The 21,957-nt window shown below is 40.7% G+C and overlaps 1 protein-coding gene across 7 annotated transcripts in view; it reads right to left on the bottom strand.

Annotated features, from left to right (window-relative positions):
- SH3BP2 (SH3 domain binding protein 2) overlaps window positions 1-21,525 on the bottom strand; it is a 37,527-nt gene extending 16,002 nt beyond the window's left edge. Inside the window, exons 1-2 of one of the 7 annotated variants that reach the window (XM_063401505.1) lie at window positions 20,861-20,973; window positions 13,366-13,462 (exon numbers count right to left, since the gene is read on the bottom strand). Coding sequence is in view for 3 of the 7 variants with exons in the window: in XM_063401503.1 (XP_063257573.1) it covers window positions 20,861-21,174 (314 nt within the window). In the remaining 4 variants the exon portion in view is untranslated. Of the gene's footprint in view, window positions 1-1,044; window positions 1,283-13,365; window positions 13,463-14,970; window positions 15,081-20,735 lie in introns of those variants that run through there. The other 6 variants (XM_063401507.1, XM_063401508.1, XM_063401503.1 and 3 more) reach the window with 6 other exon arrangements.
- Between the last annotated feature and the right edge of the window lie 432 nt (window positions 21,526-21,957).

Raw genomic sequence — 21,957 nt, 5'->3', positions numbered from 1 at the left:
ATCCTCAGTTCTTGCTTAACTTCAGCAGGACATATGGCAGATGTGGTCATCTCCACATCTTGCAGTATATAGGCAAAAAAAATATATTACTCTCATCTCTGACACTACAGCTGCCAATAGTTTTAAAAGTTCTCACTTGTTTTAATAATATTTATGACCTGGCCCTGTTTGGTCATGCTGGAAAAAACCAAAAAACCAGCCTCCAAAGCTGTAGTCCAAAAAGTAAACCAGATCTGAATTTGTAACAATGCTCTCTATGCCAATTACAACTGAGAACTTTTAAAATTGTAATCTCATAAGATCTAGTCTTTAAATTTTACTTGGAAGTAAAACCTAGCTAAGCCAGATGCTAGCTTACTTCTGAATATATAACTTAGAAATAACAGGACATATATAGCATATAACTTACAAAAATGAATGTATTCCTCAAACCATGCAGAGGGATACTGAAGTATCAGGCTTTACCAAAAATGAGGCAGCATTACACACTGCAGAACAAGACAAGTTTCTCCTATATGCTCTCAGCAATTCTGAGTTGGAATGATTTCTCTGATTCAACCATCTAAACATTTACCATCTGTTCTTAAAACTGCTTTCTGCAGAATTATCAGGTCTCTTGTCCATTTATTAACCATTCTCCAGTACTTCTGAAATACTTTTCCATATCTCTCCAACTTTTTTGGTTACACATTCCATTTCTTAATACCTCTAACAGCCCCTTTCACAATACTGTCTAAGAAAGATTAATAGCACAGTACAAACACTGAAGTAAAAACAATCTTACAAGACAAAGGGAACAAAGAAATAAGCCCGACTGAGATACACTGTGTAACTAAATTTACTCTCTTTAACTTGCTTTTCTTTTCTGACAAGTTCTCAACAAACACCCAACTCATCTCTTCCTCCTCCAATTCTTTATCATTTAAATTTCTGCATGAGTTAAAAATGTTTTAGCTCAGATGCCATACTCTACTCTTAGCTGCAGTCTGCTCTGTACCTCAAGGAGAAAAGATGACAGAAACACAAGCCACAAAAAGCACTAACCTGGTGACCTTGTCCGACCGACACATCGTTTTTCTGCCGACAGTCTGACCCAATGATTGCTTCCTTTGTGATGACAAAGCCATTAACAACTTATGACCCCTCTCGGGCATGGCACGAACATCTCTGCACCTCTCCCACCTTTGGGAACTCCCAGGCTGAAAGCCACAGCTGTAGCTGCTGTCTGCTCGACACACAAAAGGAAAAGAAACCCTGCCCCAGCTGCTCGTGCATCTGCACCGTGGCCAAAAGTGACGCCGAGGCAATGACTTGTTTCCTCTGTCACTTCCTGCTCCCCCCACTGCCAGTGGGCAGCGCTATCTCTGTCAGAGTTCCCAGAGAGGTTCTAAATCAATTCCCGCACAGCCCAAACATCTGGCACACATCGAGCTAGAAAGCAGAGGGGATTTTCCAGAGCTCGCTTTCTTCCTACTCACCTTTCAAGCAACCACTTTCCTATGGGAGAGAAAGCAAGTTGTGCTTTTTTCTCTCACTGTACTCCAGCTCCCACAGCGGCAGAGGCACAGCTCAGAAATGCTGCCTGTGCTCCTGAAGAGCCTGTGCCTCAGGTACTCACACTGCACCCCAGAACTGTAAGTATTTCATCTGTTTATCATCAAAATAGCCATTCTGAAAAATTCTGCAGCACAGACATGCTTTGGAGCAAGCCCTGCTGATATGTTTGATGCTATATAAACCACAAAAGACAAAAAAATTCAAATTCAAATGGCTGATAGTGCACAATTGTTCACAAGTATCACCAACTGATGATGAATAAATGCCATTGTTTTACACTTATTTTCATCTAGAGTTCTTAAAAGGATTCAAGTGTCTCACTGACTTGTCTAGATTTAAACAACATTGCAGGCTCAAAGGTTTGAACGAGACAAAATCAACTAGCAAGTTTCAGAATGATGGACAAAACATATAATAAGTATGTCAAACAAAGTTTACTTCACATATTTTTAGGGAAACGGACATGAATCTGTATCCCAAAATAGAAGGAAGAAGTCTCCATACAACATTTCTTTTTGTAAACTACCCAACAGTCCAAGCACAAAAGAAAGTAACATTCCAGATATTGCCCATGGCTGTATGGGCTAGAAAAAAAAGCATCTCAGCATAGGGCCCCCATTTGCACTCCCCTCCCATTGCCAGGCTCTACAGGAAGGGAAATTGAACCACAAACACCACACACCCATTGTTAGCCAAAAGGATCAGCACATCAGAACATAAGATCCCAGTGCTCTTCCACGAGGATCAATACCCAGCTGTCTCAGCAGCCTGACAGATTTTCCACACAGAAAGTAATTACAGAGGACTCAGTGGTTTGTGAATTAAATTCACTTCCTTTATTTGCTACAATATCAGTTATCCAATTAAGGCACACTGCTCCAAATAAACCTTTCCCCCCTGGTTCTCTGTTATCTAAGCATACTCCTCTAAGCCTACATTAGCATCTCTGCAAGCTATTTCTCCAACTTAGTAAAAAAACCCCCTAGATTTAGAATGACAGCAGTTGAGGATATGCAACACTGGAAAAAACCCTTCAGTTCCTCTTTCCCTTTTTTGATGTGACACATCTAACTCCTGGTTTTCCCCTCCAAACTCCACAACTTATAGTACCACGCTCTTTGGCTTCAACAGTCTTGTTACACCATGCTTCCTTTATCCAACATGTGTTCCTGAGGCACTGCTTTTCCTCTCTAACCTTTCTCATGCTGTCCTCTCTCTGTCTTCATTTTAGTACTCAGAAATGCAGCAGGATTTTTCATTTCAAGTTCCAAGATCCCATTTTGACTTCTCTGGTGATTTCCAACACTATCAAGATGGTCTCAGAGTCAGAACAGAAGACACTTCACACACACAAGTAGGTGTTCCACCAAGGTACAACCAAAGTTTAGAAGTTTCACACTTTTGGGAGACTGAAAGTTCAGTTTAGCTTTCTACACCAAATATTCACCAGAAGGATTGTATTTCAAAATTCCAAATAAGGAATTTGAAAAGACATGAAAACTTTATGGATTTGATTGACACGTCTGCCAGGGAAGTGAAAGAGTATTAAATATATCCTCCTTCACAAGGCAAAATCCTGTTATACATGGACCTATGGTATAAGGTATAAGGTTCTCATATTAATCCTCATTGTGATTTCCCCACGAAATCAGTGGTGAGAAGCAGCCTTGCAAGCTACCCTGCAAGCTAGCCGAGGAGAATTTCACTCCAAAAGATCTACTTCACTTCTTTAATGTTATAAGGTATCACTCAGCCTTAAAGGAAGAACCAAAGCATTTGGAACCAACACTTGGATTTCATTCCAGCAGGGCCACTGCCTGAGGAAGCCAGCCAGTCTTCTCTGCCATTGCCAGGAACAGCTCTTGCTGGCAGTAAAAGCAATCCTAGTTCTCATTAGTTAATGGGATGCAAGGGCACAAACACCTCTGGCAGAACGCTGTCCCTGCTGGTATAAATTCACTTGTCTCACCACAGGGCTGAGCTGTGTTTGCAGCAGGAACGCTTCCTCTTGCTGACAAATTTACAGGAAACTGCAAGAATGGACTGCAAATAAAAGCAGCACAAGAAGAGCACGGCAACAGGCAAGGCAGAAAAACCAACAAAGCACTAAAAAAATAAAACAGCATGCAAACCACTTTGTTTCAGCTGCAGCAAGTCAGCTCAGTAGTTAACTTCCACTCAGAATAATGTAAGGATTCATACATTAGATACTTCCACAGAAGTCTACAGTATAATAAGGTATTAAAAAGTAAGAGATTAAGAGAATGTGTCCTAAATTTGAGTCAGGAGTAGATTATTAGTAGTGTTATTATTTTATTAATTCTACCAAACTAGTTTAGTCTCAAGTTTCTAGATGACAGTGGAAACACAGCCATTATATTGAGAGATAATATATTTGTCAGCTGCATGCTTTACAACTGCAGACTGAAACAGAGCAAGTGTAAATTACTTACCTGAATCCTTCATCTATTAAGTAAGGCAATCTTGTGAAAATACAAATAATCATGCATCAGAATTACTTCTGCTGGGTGAACTGCATTATTATCTTAACAAAAAAAGATAAATCAGCAACAAGGAGAAGAAATGAGGCCACAACATCTAAAAATCCTCTTTCAATGTCAAAAGAACTCCTACACTTTAAATTTCAACCATCATCCCTTCCTTTGGCTTACTTCTGAAGATGTGAAGAAGTCCTAATAATATTTTTATTTATTTATTGCATATACTTAAAATAGGTCACTAAAGTCTTGATAATATATATTCAATCAAAACCCAAGAAACACTTAAAGTCAGAAAGCTTCAAAGTTTCTACTTAAAACCCATGGCTCTTAGGTTCTAAACATCTACAGACATATTGTTGGCTTGGAACTTCAAAAAATGCCAGCCAGCACTGGCCTGCAATAAATAAGCCATATCTCAGAGAATGAGCATATCAATTTTAAAACAAAGTTGTAACTTTTAATGATTGTTTCATCAAACAGTTTGGCACACATCCTAGAAGGTGATATCATGATTTTGATTTTGGCATACAGTTAATGTCATGTATTGCTCAAATGTCTGTAAGTCAAAGTACAGTCACAAATCACCTGCAGTGTATGCACAGCTCCTAAAAAAGCAAATTAGATTGAGCAGGTGGAAGACAAGAACCATCTGCAATCTCTCAATATAAGAACATTATTACTTGATAGACTCACACCAGCCAGGCTTGAAAAATAATGCAAGACTTTATATTAATGTATTGTAGGGCTCCTCACTCCCAGAAAGATATTGAGGGGCTGGAGCATGAAGGGCAATGGAGCTGGGGAAGGGTCTGGAGCACAAGTCCTGTGAGGAGCAGCTGAGGGAGCTGGGGTTGTTTAGCCTGGAAAAAAGGCTCATGGAAGACTTTCTCACTGTCTCCAAGTCCCTTTCAGGAGGTGTAGCAGGTGAGGGTTGGTCTCTTCTCCCAGGTACCAAGTAACAGCATAGGAGGAAACAGCCCCAAGCTGCACCAGGGGAGATTTAGGTTGGATATTTGGAAAAAAATCTTCACAGAAAGGATTGTCAAGCATTGGAATGGGCCGGCCAGAGATGTGGTGGAGTCACCATCCCTGGAGATATTTAAAGAATGTGGATGTAGCACTTGGGGACATGGTTTAGTGGTGAACAGGTGTTGGTGCTAGGTTGAAAGTTAAGACTCAGTGACTTTAGAGGTCTTCTCCACCCTAAATGTTTCTATGAAATAAGGATTGAATTAAGATCAGTACAGCAGTTCCAGCATCATTTTTGATGTTGGCAACTTTTTTACGCGTAGCTTTTTAAGTTTAATGGATTTCTACTGAATGAAAAGGCCCCTCAAAAATGTAGAGGAGCATTTACTCAGGGAGTTAACTGGGTCAAAGCCTATGCCAGTCAGATCACACCAGTAACATTTGGGATAAACAGCACAAAGTAGAAGGCAAGTCCTGAAGATAATTTGCTGCCTTTTGCTTTTTTTTTTTTACATAAATTCAGATACATTTCCAACACTCCATTTCCATTTATTATTGAAAAGAGATGAACACATTCTTTGTTCCTTTTAATTGTTATTTATATACAAGGTCCTCATACAAAAGACTGTAAATGCCACTATGGCTATGATTAACTGCTCTTTCATCAGTGCTTGTAGAACAATTTAAAATAGAACATAGGAAAAAAAATTGTAACTAGCAGAAGTACAAACATGATTGCCAAGATCCTATTCCTGCAGACAGCTGCAAAGGGAGTTTCCCCAAATACACATAGATACTGAAAGTGGGACTTTCCACAAATGATTTATTTCCTTGGCAGAAATTTTCAATTCCAACAATTTTACTGCTAGGCTGGTTTGTGATTAACTGCACACAATTCTATCCCTAAGGTACTCAAAACTGATAAATTAGGAAGCACTGCTGGACACTAAAATAATTTCTGCTTAGATGTCAAAACAGCTTTAAGGATTTTAGCTGATGGACCATTGAACTTTAGTAAAATCAACATCTAACTGAAGGTTTTTAAAAATGGATAGGAAGGGGTCAAATATCCATCAGTGATTTTAAAGCATATCTGACAGGAACATTTAACCAGCAGACATCTTGCCATATGAAGTTAAGTCTGTTGTTAGGAAATTTCTTTTCTGCTTTCTTAGAATTTTGTTTATCTCGATTTAAAGTACATCAAGTATCCAAGGGGAAAAATAGAAGAAAGGAGATTGAATTTTTTTCTCTTACTAAGGCATTTTGGCAAGATATACAACACCCATGAACTCATTGTACAAAACTAAGGTAACTGAGATCCAAGACTACTATAGCTAAAGAGAGTATTTTTTTTTCTAAAGGAATATGCAAATTAACAATAAAATTACTGAATATAAGCAATTTTAAAACATTCCTGCAGTTGGATATTAAAACCAACAAAACCACATAAAGGTTATAATGTCCTTTTGAGTGTCTATCAACAAAAAATGCAGTGAGTAAATTCATGACCCCAACAACAAGCTACTAATTGTATACTAAATAAATGCAGCAAGCCCTGGTTGTGAGGAAGTGTTGGGTCATGGTATCTGTGCATCCTTCAAGCCTGTGTTTCCCTCTCCTGGTGACTGCAGGAACCTTATAGTTAAGCAAATATACCCCTTCAAGCAAATGGCTGCAGCACCAAAGAGGAAGCTCAACTTCTGCTAAATTCTGAAAAAACAAAACAAAACAAAGATTTTCTATTCTTATTTTGCTTGTATAGAGACTTTGCATACAATTTAAAGACACAGTGTAACTGCAAAGACTCACTCTGTACTATACTGCTATACAACACAGTAGGTGGTGCTGGGTTTTAAATAATTATTCAGTGAAGCATCTCAGAGTTTGATGTTCTCAGACTTGGAAACTCTGACTATGAACCAGAATATCCAAATAAGCTAATAACCATGCAAGTGTGATTTATAGAATTAGAAGGCCCAGCTGGGTTGTATTGCTAATGGACTGTCCCCACCTCCAGCAGCTTTAAAGATTTTTGTGCTCAAAGCCTCATGCAAGCAAGTAGGTGCACCAGAAACACAGATTTTTTTATTCAGTTACTGTTCCCTTTCAAATCACAGCATGAACTTCTCCAAAGGATGTGGTAAAGCATAAGTATTTTCCCACTCCCACCACACAAAACACTGGATCAAAGGACTGAAAAAGGTAAGAGCATGGTTTACAATAGCCAGAATGTAAGGCTACCAGGTATTTCATCACTTAGGTAAATATTACCTTTGGGTTTTGATGGGTTGTTGTTTTGTTTTGTTTTTTCAACAAGCACCAGAAAAAAGAAATTCCATAAGCTCATGCTTAACATCTACATGACATAAACTATAAACACCATATCATGTGTAGTTGGGATTTGAAGCAAAGATTTTAAAATGAAAACAAATGTACACTGCAAAGCTGCTCCAGAAAGACAACGGTAAACAGACAGTTTTAATCTGGAGGACATGAGAGGCAACAGTCAACTCATAAAATAAAATAACCATAAAAATGCATAATCTCATGCAATGGGCTTCTTTTACAAGACAATTTGGACAATGGCCTTGTCTATTATCATTTCTTTATGTAAATCTCTACTTCCTTCAGAAGGATGACTAAAAAGAAAGAAATTAATTCTCTCTAAAGCTTATTTAAATGAACTCGAACAGCAAGGATTAGCCTGACATTGACCCAAGTCTCCAGAGCCATAGAACTGCTCTCAAAAGTGAGTTCATGCAGGGCTATTTTCAAGCACAGAAGACATTCATATGCAATACTTCATAAGATATGAACAACAACAGTTATATTTTACATCACAAAACAGTTTGCCTAATCAAACATATTACTGCCAGAAGTTTGCAGCAAGGCTTCTAAATAGGTACAAACCCCCAGCATAATATTATGAAAATAACAAATACCCGACAGTAAGACGGATCAAAGGCAAGGAGTTAAAACACAAATTCTGGATTATTACTTCCATCTGACCTTGATGTCATGTAGCTCTTCTCAAATCAGCTCCTCTCTGACCTGTCCTGTATGTCAGGACCCTCATAGAAGTGCTTGTAAGAGCATAATTCATTCATTCTAGAGAAAGAACTTCATAACACTACAGATAGTGGGAATAGATGTGATGGTACTGCACATGTGAATCAAAACCTTTCCTAAATCAGTGATCATTCATATTTCAGAGGAAAACAGAAACAGAAAAAGAAAAAAACCCAAAAACAACAACCAAACAAACAAAAAAACCCCACAAAACAAAACAAACAAACCAACCAAAAAAACACACACACAAAAAAACCAAACCAAAACAAAAAAAAAACCACAACAAACCAAAAAGAACAACAAAAACCACCTGTTAACACATTTCACTTGGCGCACAGTGATTGAAAAACTGGAAATCCAGAAATCCATCTCAGATACCAAGACCTCAGTCTCTGGCACTTCAAAATTACTCCAATAAGCGCCTGAGGTGTAAATTCCTAGGCTGGAAGAATATTCTACATCTGTGCCAAGTTCTTACACTCTTCTGCAAGCTCTCCTTGGATGTGACCCTGTACACTATATTCCTATTGTCCCATTAAGGGACCTAAAAACGAGTATGTAAATGGGAATACACATTTTTAAAGATACTTCCACTTCCTTCCCATCAACACTTGTTAAAATTATTACAGACCAAGTCTGAATCTAGCAGGAGCCTAGAATCTTTTACATCTATTCTACAGTCTAGTTAGAATATTCCCTCTCCTTTTTTAATTTGAAGATGCTTCTGAGTGTCACAATAACCTATCCTATCAGAGAGAACTTGCTTATTTCCAAATCCTTTCTCAAACATCATATAGTGCTGCCTATTCTTTCCATTCTCATGGTCACAAAGATGGTCCAAAGGTCATCCTTGGCCTCACTGACTCTTCACCACTGAAACTAACTTTTCTGTATTACAGACTAAAAAGAAACATGCATACACACACATATAGAAATACATATATATACAATCCTTAAAGAAACTGTGTATGTTATAAATGTCAGCAGTCCTTCTTCTATTCTTGGAAGATGAGCTACAAAGAATACATTGCCTTTGTGCACCATTCTTTTTTATGGTTTCCTTGAAAAGCTCTTTCAAAACACTGCAGCCAGACTCTTTACAGAGATGACCTGGTTATGACAGAAGGGTTCCTTCTTCACAACCTCCAAAATCTTACATTTATGCACTGCCTGGAACTAACAGTCATTATGTCCAAGGAGTCTGTATGGCATCCTTTCTTTTCCAGGCTTTGGATCTACACAGAATTTATACTGAACATGTAACATTTCCAGCAAAAGCTTTCACAAGATTTATAGAATCTCTTCCTGCTATACACATCTGAGACATTCTTAAGGCATTCTAAATACAAATCACTTCTTTTACACAATGAAGAGCTGAAGCTGGATTTCACTTGCACAAAGGAAATTCAGAAATTTAGGTCAGTAGGATTGGTCCTATTTCACCCTAAGTAATCAAACCTGACATCTTTGTACAGTAAACAGAACAGCTCTTCCAAACCCAAGCCAAACAACATCACAGATGCATTGATTAAGCTGTGGATGTTACTGTTACTACAAAATAAAACATCTACAAAAGCTGAACTTCACAGGAAGAAAACACTCTGTCTGCACATTTAAAAATATTTAATGCTGTCTGTGGTGTTTTATCTAGTATATGAAATCATACAGACTGATCCACTTAACATCCTCTAAAAAACTGCACATAATAACTATATCAAAGTGCAGCTGCACTTTGTTAATTGTTTATCTCTACAGCTATAAAAGAACTCTCAGCTTTGGAGGTGTACTAAAAAGTATGAAAAGTGCATTACACTCTATCCAAAAAAGTGCCCAGAAGCTATGTGACAATCTTTCATGCATTCCAGTCACTTATTTTTCAATAGTAAGCCATTATATCAATGAAATATATTTCCAAGACACAACAGAGCTAATTACAATTTCTGTCAGCTACATCTCCAACAGACCAAAACCTAACAAGCCCAACACTACAAACTGCAACTATGCCTTTACACACTCAAAAAAAAAATGTCTACAGAATTTTATGAAAAATTTCTAAATTTGGCATCATCACAGATTAGCAAAGATTGATACAATCACAAAATCATTGTGGGTCACATCCATTGCTCCAGTTACACTTCCTCTCCTGAGCAGTCTACCCAAGAACCAGCAGCTGGCACAGTACAGCCAAGTGCAAAGGCTGCACTAGTTATAGTTTAACTGGATGTGGAAAAATAATCATTTAGTTAGCAAGGACAGGAGAGTTGTTGAAGAGTTCTTCCTATATACTGTATATTTTGTAATTTTAAAACTCACTTTTTTTGCTTCTTTGGAATGCTGTATCATTTTTCTTTATTGTTTTTCATTCCACTTTGCCAGAGATTAAAATGTTCAGTTAGAAATCACAAGGAATCTATTCCCCAAGACTCACCATTCATTTGACATTTTGGCTGCTCTACAGAACACTATCAACCTTTTCCATTCCAATACTCTTTTTCTAGACTGTTTTGCTGAAATATGTAACATAAACACATCAGACCATAGGTCACTAGGGTTAAACAGCAAATAGTGATACAGTTTATCTTCTTAACACAGAATTATTAGGAATACACCAGGTTTGTACTAGCTTTCCATGTGGACTAACGCCTGAGTATCAGGCCAAGTTCATATTTGGTCTCTACCTACGAGTGGTTCAAAACCCTAAAATTCCAACAATAAGAAACTAAAGGAAAGGAAGTCTGCCCAATGCCATAGCTACAACTGCTAAGGACTGTGGGGAAACAGCTTTCTCACAACTCTTGTTTCTGTAAGAATGGCACTTCAAACTCCTGATTCATGTGTCAGGTGTGTTTCTTGCACGCACCTTCTCAATTGGCACAGACCAGCAAGCACATTTAGAGCAAAATTCTGGTAAGGTCATGCACTTCACCTTCTAAGGGCTATAAAAATTACAGGGCATGAATAACATGTGGCAGGCAAATTACTCAGTATGTTGACTGGAAAGATAGAAATGGTACAGGCATAGAAACAAGGATTAATTAGAAACATCTAATTAATACGTTTCCTGCTGTCTAAAATGGAAGAGAACACTCCAGGAAGGAAAGGAATTGTGTTAAGTTGCCAGACTAAGAGCTTCAATCAAAAAGACTTCTGTTTGCTAGATTTCACTGCTGCAAATCCCATCTGCTTGTCTTTCTCTCAATAAGCAAAGCTTGTCAATCAAGAGATAGACACATTCCTTGGAACACGACCTCCAGCTCAGAAGAGACCCAAGTCCCAGCTCAATTGCTGAGCAGAGCTTCCTACTACCAAGTAATTATTAAATACCATGATGCTGTTGTAGCCCATTAGAAGAGCATTTAGTACATCTTTAGTAATTAACAGATTTGTCACTAAGCCCTTGCCACCTGCCAACCCAATTCTGCTGGGGAGCCAAATCCTCAAGTGCAAGTGCACAGGTGGCATCAGCAGCACTGTGACACCCTTCTGTCCCACTGCCACATCCTTCTACTCCTGGCAGTCCTCTCCTTCCTCTAGGAGCAGTGAACAAAGTAGAGGAGCCAGCAGGGAGGAGGACAAACACAACTGCTCCCCACTGAAGGAACAGGGATACCATGCAGCCATGGAGAAACAGCCTGGCAGCAGAGGCACAGTGCCAACATGACAGACTTAATGACTTTGGTATCATCTAGGACATTTGGAAACATGGTATTCCATCTTGTCAGCATTGTTTCCATTATGAGAAAGCTTATCTGCACCTCAAAGCAGAAGATGTGACATTCAACACATCCACACATCCCTCTGACAATGCTTCAATTGGCCCCTTTAGACACTTGGATCAGAGGCATTCTGAACTACAACCCTCTTCACAACAGCTGAGGCATTTGCCAAGGGACAGAATAACAGCTTTTTCTCCTTTTTTTCTTTTTGGAGGGAGGGAGAAGCCAGGAGACAGATGACTCACTGAGGCTTTGAGTACTGAAGGAAAAAAGAATTTCACTGTGAGTTCTCCCCATAACAGCTTCCCACAAATACAGCAATTTCCTCTATGTGGCTACAGAATAGTTTGGGCATTTAACTCTGTTCTCCTAATTTAAACACGAAGAGTACATTTAAAATATTCTTCTTTTCCTTCCAAATTTCCCATCCTCCCCCACTGCACAGTCACACAGCAAGTATTTATTCAGCATAATCCCAGCAGTCTGCCATGCTTAATTTACTCCTGAGTAACAGTACCCACACAAGTTTATAGATGGCAGGAATGGAATACATTTGTGCCAGACTATGCATCATCTTATTATTTGTTTGGGTTCTCCTAAACCCAGGATGACAACTCTGTTGTATATAACCTCATTAATTTTTTCAAGGTGGTTTTCTACTTCCAGCTCTTTAGGAGTAAGAAAATAATTAATCTGGTAGCAAGACCTGTGTGTCTCTCCTGCAACGGGTGTTTTGACTTCTCAGAAAAGCCTTTCTGGTTAGTATTCTGATAAGTATATTCACCTACTCCTAATGCAAGTCTCCAGTTAAATACTGAAGGTATGGATTCTTTCCTAGACAGCAAATAGAGATTGGAGAGGACTGATTGTCCCATGCTCCTCCTACGTGGTACACCCACTTTGACAGCAGAAATTGTATTTCCCCACTCAACATGTACAAAAATCTGTATAAACAAATCCCACTTCACTCACTTAAAATGCACAGTGCTTTGGAAACATGCCTACCTGGCATCATAGTAGAGTCTGATTAACTGACTGAAATTTTACAGTGGAAAGCTTGAATGTTCAAGCCTGACTGATTAAAGGCAATTAACAGATGCAGATGCTCAGCAGCTGTGCAAGTCAGGTCACTTTTTTGCCCAAACATAGTTCAAAGTACCTTATTTTGATTAGTCAAGCTTACAGATCCGTTTTGAATTAGCTAATTATAAGCCTTTCATGTGCCAGTAGGACCTGTAGGCTCATAGTGCAGGCTTCTTTGTGCTACATTTCTCTTTACATCATTGTCAGGAAAACAAAACAAAACAAAACAAAACAGTAGGAAAAAAAGTTAATCCTTCCAGGAACAGGTACAGGACAGAACAGAAAGAAGGATGGGTAGCTCTTACATGAGTTTATGTGTCTAAGGTGTACAGTTTTATCAGTATAAGGAAATACCAGAAGCTGACTTCAGTACAGAGGCTTGGTGAAAACAGTGTGACTACAGGTCTGTGTAAAAGGTTCAGGAGACATTACACTTCATGTAATGCAAACACAATGTTCAGTCATACCACAGCACTCTGAGATAAGAGATGCTCCACTTGAGGAAATAACTGTCCTGCAGTCCTCACATATTGAACTGAAGTCTCTTCAGAGCTCCAGCTTGGTCTAGGAGAAACAAACAATTATGTGATATGTTGTAATAGAATTACTGTTAAGCAACATCAAGGTAATGATTTACTCTTTTTAGTAGGGTTGTTGCAAGATTAGACACTAATAATTTAAGCCTCTGCTGCTTGGTTGCAGGAACTAGCTCTGAAGAGTATCTATGGTCTGGTTTGAACAGCAATCTCAGCACTTGGACACATGCAACTCCCTTAACATGAAATTAAGGGGAACTAGGTAGACTTTGAGGTGGGATTTGTAAGGACATGGAATTTAAACCAAAACTTTTTACTTTGTAGTAGAGTTTTAACAAGTTTTACAAATACAGCAATAGAGAGATTGTCAGTCACCCAAGCGGATGTTCAGAAGTATGGCAAGTCTTGTAGAATCATGTAAGAGCTAATAAAACATAAGATGAAGGACCATTTCAAAGACATTCTGACTTGCAATAAGATTAACATGAAGATATTGAAAGAACCACAAATCAAAATCTAACTGCTAATTCTATGAGTATTCAAAAAAAAAATCTGTTTTTGTAAATATGGCTGTTTCTAGAATGATGATTAATATCTACCACTACAGTAGCTGAAGTTAAAATTAGAACAAGGAAACAAAGCTTCCTACAAAACCACTTTTTTTTTTTCTTACATGATATGCTTCACCAGACAAGACCAAGGTATTCACGACACTCTACTTCCACCTCTCTTCTTCCTTTTTCATTACTAAGTTGTTATTACATAAAAAATTAAAATTAGTAAAACATGCTTTTACACTTATCAAAATCAGTTTCAGGATCTGAGATGTTGCCCTGAAGTGCTGCATTAGTAAAGACAAAGTCAGCTCAGTGACTGATTTCAGCAGAGTAAAGCTCTGCTGGAGAGCAGGAAGCTTATTTGTCTGGAGAAGAACTGAACATGGAAGTGGGAACTGATATGTTAAGTAAGATTTCCCTCCTCCAAGGGTTCCTGTTTTTTATTTTGCATATCTTTAAATGAAAAACTTGATGATAACAGAAGATGAAGATGTCATTTCAGCTGAAGAGCATTTAGAATTAAGCTTTGCTTTTGTTTAAAAATTAATTGTTAAATTGCACAGCACGGGTTCCTGGTTTACCTAAATAGGAACACTAGCATCTAAACTAGACCTGCCTGACCTTATTTCCATCTGTTACAGCAGAATTACACCAAAAGATGCAGTTCTGCTGGCAGTTCCAGGTTGGCTAATCTGAACAATGATAAAGTATATTTACACCGAGTAACAATGGAGTTCAGTGCACAGAAGTCCAATCTAACTCACATTCTTGTCCTTTAAGATAGAGAACCCATTGCTGCAGACTCTATTTCCACCATCCAGTATGGTTTTGTTTCATTTTCTTGACCATACAAGTACTAAGCCTAGAGATACTAAATTCTTCTACTTCCTTCTACAATTTGCTCTCCTCTGGTTTACTTGGCTGCACTTCAAAATGAGAAATCTTTTGCCTTTAGTCATGTCTGTTATGCAGAAATCACCTTTCATGATGAGTCTTGCAGCATACTTCCCATCCTCTCTCTTTTGTCAACACTTGGACAAAGAAAGGTCTCCCAGGTAGGAACAGTTCCAGACATGCCCACTGGTGCCACTGCCTCCCAGTCCTTTGTTTCCCAGTCCTGCCAGAAGCAAGAATGAGGAATATCATTCAAACTCCAAAATGCAGGTTGTTTTCCTACAGCAAGTTGGGACTAATCACTTAACTGGAACTTGATAACCAGTCTTAAGCCAGGTGCTGAAAAGTGGCAAATCAGTTAAGACAGGAGATGAATTGGAACATAAAATACTAACAGCTAACTCTAAGAACTGCCTATTTAAATAAATTTTTGGTGTACATATTACTGCTTCTCCTCTGCTTCTTTTAAGGCCCTAGCTACTATGATGAGGGCTTTTAGTTTCTGTTTTTTTAAAGCTGTATGTTATCCTTCTCATTAGAGGAAAGGCTTAAATATACAGCACAGGCACACAGGAGGAAAAGAAATAATAAATGCTTGCTTAAAATACAGACATAGTCTTCTTCCTAGAGACCTTATTCATGACCTTTGCATACTTGTGCAGTGCTTCTACCAGAAATGATAGAATTCTAAAATTTCAGGGGTTTTGTGCTCCCCAAAAGAGTACATATTACTCAGAGTAAATAGTACTCAGCATAGCTACCAGATTTTTTAAAAAATTAAGACTGATACTTCACTCAGCTGTTGCTCCTATATGAGCTCCAACAGAAATTCCATTTTCATATTCAGAGGAAAACATCTGGCATGAAAGATTTTCTGTTTGAAGAGTCCTTGCAAGTGAGTTCATGATTAAAGGCATAAATCCAACTTTCTCCTAGCACTCATTCATTTAGCAAAGCTGAAGAGATAATGAAATAAGAGTCTTGGGTAAACATGTTCTATAAATTTCCTGTTTGGGGAGTGCAATATAGTTCCCTGCACTGTAACAATCAAGAGAATCAAAGAAGAGTTTTACACAAGTCCTTTGTGCGTGCACATGTCAAGATATGTACAAATTAACAAAGTTTAGTTGCAATGTCTGCTACATCAAACAAAATCTGTTCACATGGACCACTCTAAAGTTTTCATGAAGTGATCTTGAATGTATGTGCAGGTACTAATTTTTCTAAATGATTAATAAGAGAGTGAAAGTCTCTGTAGGTACCTAAATCCACTTCAAGCAATGAGGAATAATCAGGAATTAACAAAGTCATCCTTAAGTGCTCACACACTACCATATATAGTAGCATCACCTACATAAATTAGTCAGTCAAAATATAAAAAAAAGAACCCCAAACTCCTGCATTCCTGCCCTAAGATATCCAAGGAAGTGGCTTACTACGATAGAAACAAATTTTGTGTTTTTCTAAGTTACAGCAAAGTGGTTGCATTTAACTAAGAGCAAAGTGTTTACCTTTTAATAAATGTAAAGATATAAAGTTAATTTGAATTGGGAAAGTCCCTCTTTGCCCAATTAACACTGGAAGATCTGGGTTGCTCTACAACAAAATGCTTCTAAGAGCATTTTCTAGAAGGCAGAAGAGAACTAATGATTCAAACGTACCTACTGTTCCATTAGGATGGAAGTGATTCTGATCATACATGATTAATGAAGTACAGTTTGTCAGTTAACAACTTAGCATCAAGAACATAAAAAACTCAGAAAGCTCTAACCATAACCAGATGAACAGTGAGGATTTTCAAACATTAAGAGGATGAAAACAAGCTTACCCTGGACTACCTGAGGTTTTACCTGTGGCTTTTCAAGAAAGAAAAGATTGCAAGGAAGTAAAGGTTTACTTTCCCTACATCAGGACAACTATAGACATGAAAGCTAATCCAGCAACAAAATTCAGCAAGCATCTATTCCTAAATTTAGCCACATATATTTACTTCACACCATATACCTAGCTCAGTTCTTAACAGCTGTTTTAGGAGGCAAATCCAGAATGTCGACTTGCCATGAAGTTAAGATTTGTCAGAAGTATTTTAGAAAGAGCCCTAGCTACACATTAGGTGTCCCAGAGCTGGCCTGGTTAAACTAGCCTGTGACTACAGCAAAAAGACACAAGAGCAATCCTCTCAATAGGCATGCAAGCTGTTCCCTTCCCTGCTCCTAAAATCACAGTCTGCAGGAGCTGAAGCCACAAGTATTGCCAAGGTCTGATTTCTGATTGACTGTAATTCTTTCTCTGCACTGTACATCATCCTGAAGTACCTTTCTGCCAAAGATATTTAGATATGCATAACTACTGCAATAACACCACCTTGGAAGAGATAAGAACTCAGTCATTACAGGAAACCAGCTGGCACACAAACAAAATAAATAGATTATTTCAGTTATGCTGGTATGCTGCAATAGGGTTGCAGCATACCAGCTAAAAACCTAAAAACATTTAGGTTTGTTTCCACAGGGATTCATGTCCCTGCATTCTTCCCTAACTATTGCCTTGCTTAAAATTAATCCCTTATCTTGAGAAAAATTGTTTTCGAATTCCTGCATGCATGAGGGGAAATGTAGACCCTTCAATTCCCTTTCTTTGTAAGGAAAAATTAAGCAATTCAACGTAGAAGCATACAAAGAAGAGACAAGATTGAAAAAAACTTCAAACAGATCTTGGAGAAATACTACAGACATTATACTGCTCTCAAAAAGGACAGTGTAGAGAAATTCTGCTATGTGCTCTGGTCTAGTCATCTAAAGCAAGCAAACCAGAGATACATATGCTTGTAATATATAACATGATAAATCCTAAAGTTTACAACCATACCCAGTGTAGTTATACTGATCAAAACTTCAGTGCCTTCAATTGTCTCATCAACATATCACAAAAGTCATAACTCATTTAGTCATTCCAGCATAAAGCAAGGAGTGTTGACAGGAGGAGAGGGCTGTTGATTAACAAGAGTTAGCAATGATTCATAAATTTGGGAGGAACAGACAGTGACATATGTACATGTGATAACAGTATAAGAAATACACATTTCCTTCAGTACTATATTTACAAATATGAGTGAGCCTCAGATTACCTTTGAGACTGCCTTTAATCCCCCTGATTTCTACGCTCTCATATTCCTTCCCAACACTGCTCCACTACAGTACAGGTTCCAAGGCAATTGTGAAAAAATGTTATGAGGAAATGCCTTCATAGAGTAAGTTTACCTTTAAAAAAGGCCAGAAGAATGCTTAGCTACACAAGAGAGGAATAAACATCAGAGAAGTTCATTTCTCCCTTCCACAAAAAAATCCCTATTGGAAGACAAAACACATCATGGAAGAATCACTATATCAACTAATATTTTTAAATCTGAACAAAACCAATTTATTCTGGCTGTTCCCTGGTAGCTGTTAGGAGTCCTCACCATTTCTTATAGAGCTGTTAATCAATGTTGCTGAGAGCCTGAGCTTCTATGAACTTTCCTGCAAGGTCCAGTAGAAGTAGCAAACAAGCCAAGATCCTGATCCTTCAGTAATACAAACTAAAAGTTTACAAATAGTAGAGTTACTTACATCTGCAAGTACTTTTAAGATCAGGGCTTCAGCCAGAAACAATTAATGGACAAAATGCTTGCAGGGCTGCACATTCCAAACAATTTATGAAACTGTTGGATAGCCTGATAAAAGCTTTAGCTACCCATTGTCTAATATGCCATGCCAAACAGACTGGAAGATGCACCGACACAAAGTCAATGTTGCCAGTTTAAAACACACACCTCTCTATTCCTGCAACCCTGTAACGCAGAGCAATAAATGCACCAGCGACCCAAGGGCTCTGGGGCAAAGAGCAACACTGCAACCACCAGGTTTGAGTGTCAGAGGCACTTTTCCTGCAGGTAAAATGACAAAGAAGTATGTGCCTTTTGGTCATCCCTGTTTTGTTTCGGTCCTGTAAAGAACAAGTTAACACTTCTTAAGGCATTTCCATTTCCACTTAGCACTCGTTACCAATGTGGCTCCCATGTTTGGTTTTCTGTCAAAGGAAACTGCTTCACATCCACTTAAGAAATTGCAGAAGGAGACTTTTCATGCCCCCTATTTTGTATTTTTTTTTGTAGGCAAGCTAAATTTTTTAGCAACAATATTGGATTGGAAATCTGGTCTTCGAAGTACAAGGGGTTCATCCACCTGTAGGAGTTTACAGATTCACAGTCAGCTGGTCAGATTTGCCTCAAACACAGGAATTTCTCGCTCAGACAGCCCTGCCCCAGGTTTCTGCAGGAATTTATCTTGGTGTGTTCATTCTTACTGATCTGATAACTTCAAATCCTTTCCAGAACTGTCATCTCTGCATCTCCCTCTGTTATAACTTTTTCTAAAAAACTCTTTATTTTCTGGACCTTTTAGCATGAAGTTGTCATGCTTTGTGGAAGAGCTTATGGAAAGCTGAGAGATTTTAAAGCAAAAAAACTACAAACAGGAAGCAGTATTTAGCCCATCACTAAGGTGACCCAGTACTGACTCCTCAGTAATGGAATATTGGCAAGGGGTATCTATTAATCAGCAAGATGGGTCTAAACTACTGCAACAGGAAGGGAAAGGAACGTGTTACGCCTAAAAGAAAAATAGTAAGTTAATTCTGCTTTTGTCTAAAGGGTGAAAGAGGTGCATGAAGGAAATAAACTGCAGATGCTTCAGCTCTACATTTCCTGCAGAGTTACAATCAAAAATAAACAGAAGATATCCATAATTATTCAAATCTAAATTTATTTCATAAACTGTGACACACTAACCCTTAGAGCAGAGAAAAACTGGGAAGTTGCTTCTTGTAGTAAGAAACACATCAGTTTAATGCAACTAATTTCCAAGAGGAAACTTCAATGAACAGCCAGAACAAATGCATGCATCAGCAGGAGACTGTGATGCACTCAGGAGCTACTGCACCTGTAAGGAGGAATTTACACAGCACGAGCCTGGTTCAGTCCCACTACTGACCTGTATTTTGTCAGCATCAAGACTCCAGAAAATGGTCTTAGCAGACAGGCCTTCCCTGTAGGAGGGGAAACATTTCTCCACTATCTCAATCCATTTGGGATAGCAGTATCCAATTAGCACTGGTCACTTGGAGACAAAAGCTGACTAATTAAATAAGCACATGCCAGGTGTCCTCGCTCTCTGCTGCTCCCAGAGGCACAGCACAGAGCTCGCACAGAGCCTACACCTGCAGATGGACACCAACTTCACACCTAGACTGAAGGGACACATATGACCCAAGTAAAGAGGGAGCATCCAAGGTTAAAGTAGAGAGTAACACCAAAGAAAACGCCGCACAATGAATTTGTACTCTATGTTCCGCTGCTATGTTTCAACTCTAAAAAGTCTTGCCTCATTCTTTAACATATACGTGTTATCACTGGAAACGCCGGGAAATGACTCCTGATGCTCCCAACTCAACACCACAGCCACAGCTCAACACAAGTGGGCAACACAGCTCTCCCATTCTTCCCTTTCCAAGGGAAAGCAACTACACCCCTTTCTGCCCCCAGGACAGCCTTTCCTTTCCCCACAGGCGGGCTCACACCGATGATTTTACTCCATCCCCCCTCCCACCTGCAGGTGAGCAAAGCGGCGCCGAACCGAAGGCGTCAACCCATGGAGCACAAGACACGAGGCGTCCTCCCGCTGTTCCCCGGAACCGCGGGAACCGCACCTTCCCCGGGGAACCCGGGCTGCCGCTCCGGGGGCCGGCTCTCCCCGCCCGGCGCTGGGGCTCCGCGGGGCCGGCCCGGCGCTTCCCGAGGCTCCCGTGACTCACCCGAGGAGTTTCCCGCAGCGCCGCGGCGGGAAGAGGGTCGGGAGACGCGGGCACGGGGAAGCCCTTCCCGCCCCGAGCCCCCGCCCCGGGACAGGGGCTTGTCACCGCCGGCACAGGGCGCTCACCTCCGCCACAGCCCGGCTCGGCTCAGCTCCGCGGGCAGCCGCCACCGCCGCGCCGCCCGCTCATCCCCGCCGCGGTCGGCGCGCCCGCCCCTTCCTTCACCTGCCGGGGCCGGCCCAGCTCCACTCCCGCCTCCCGCTCCCGCCCCGCCGGCGCCGCCCCTGGGAGCCGCCGCTGGGAGCTGCCGGCGGGCGGGAGCGCCGGGCCGGAGGGGCAGCCGGGCTCTGCGGGCTGGCCCCAGCCCAGCGAAGGCTCGGTTCTGCCAGGGCTGCGTGTGCCGAACGCTGCTCGGGTCTGTCTGCACTGGGAACAGCATCACTGGACCCGGATCGTCCAGGCAAACCTCTCACCGAGCACCGCCGCGTCAGCCAGGCCATGGCACCGAGTGCCGCGTGGTCTTCCCTTAAACACCTCGGGGACCGTGACTCCGCCGCCTGCAGAAGCTGCAGCCCAGAGGACGTGACCTGCAGGGGAGCGGGCTTTACCTCACTGGCAGCAGGGTCTGACACACGTGCCTGCCTGGAGGGCACCAGGGGCAGGGAGAAAGGAGTCTGTAGCATAGCTACAAACGGTGACGTTTCTTTGTGAGTGTCCTGTGTCCGTGGGGAAGCTCACGGAGGCTCTGCCCCAGGTGCCCTGTGTCCATGGGGACCCCAGGTATCCTGTGTCCATGGAAGTCCATGGAAGCTCGTGGAGGCTCTGCCCCAGGTATCCTGTGTCCATGGAAGCCCGTGGAGGCTCTGCCCCAGGTATCCTGTGTCCATGGAAGCCCGTGGAGGCCCTGCCCCAGAGGTGTCCTGTGTCCATGGAAGCCCGTGGAGGCCCTGCCCCAGCCCTGGTGCCCTGAGGGCCGGCCGGGCCGGGCTCCGTGGGCCCCGGCGGGCTCTCCATGCCTCCGTGCCCGCTTCGTGCTCCAGGAGTGTTGCAGACATAGCCCGGCCCGAAAGAGCCGAGGGCCGCACCAGCCGTGCTGGCTCCGGGCTGGCCACACACAGAGCCCCGCCTTGCCTCTGCTCTCAGCTCTCATTTTATCCACATTTTCTCCACATCCACGCTAGACAGACCCCGTGCCAGATAGATACTCTGCAGCACACCTGTA

The sequence above is a fragment of the Prinia subflava genome, chromosome 7 (genome assembly GCF_021018805.1).
Source record: "Prinia subflava isolate CZ2003 ecotype Zambia chromosome 7, Cam_Psub_1.2, whole genome shotgun sequence".
Classification (NCBI taxonomy): domain Eukaryota; kingdom Metazoa; phylum Chordata; class Aves; order Passeriformes; family Cisticolidae; genus Prinia; species Prinia subflava.
Note: the sequence above shows the minus strand (reverse complement) of the source record. Positions and strands in the feature narration are given on the sequence as shown.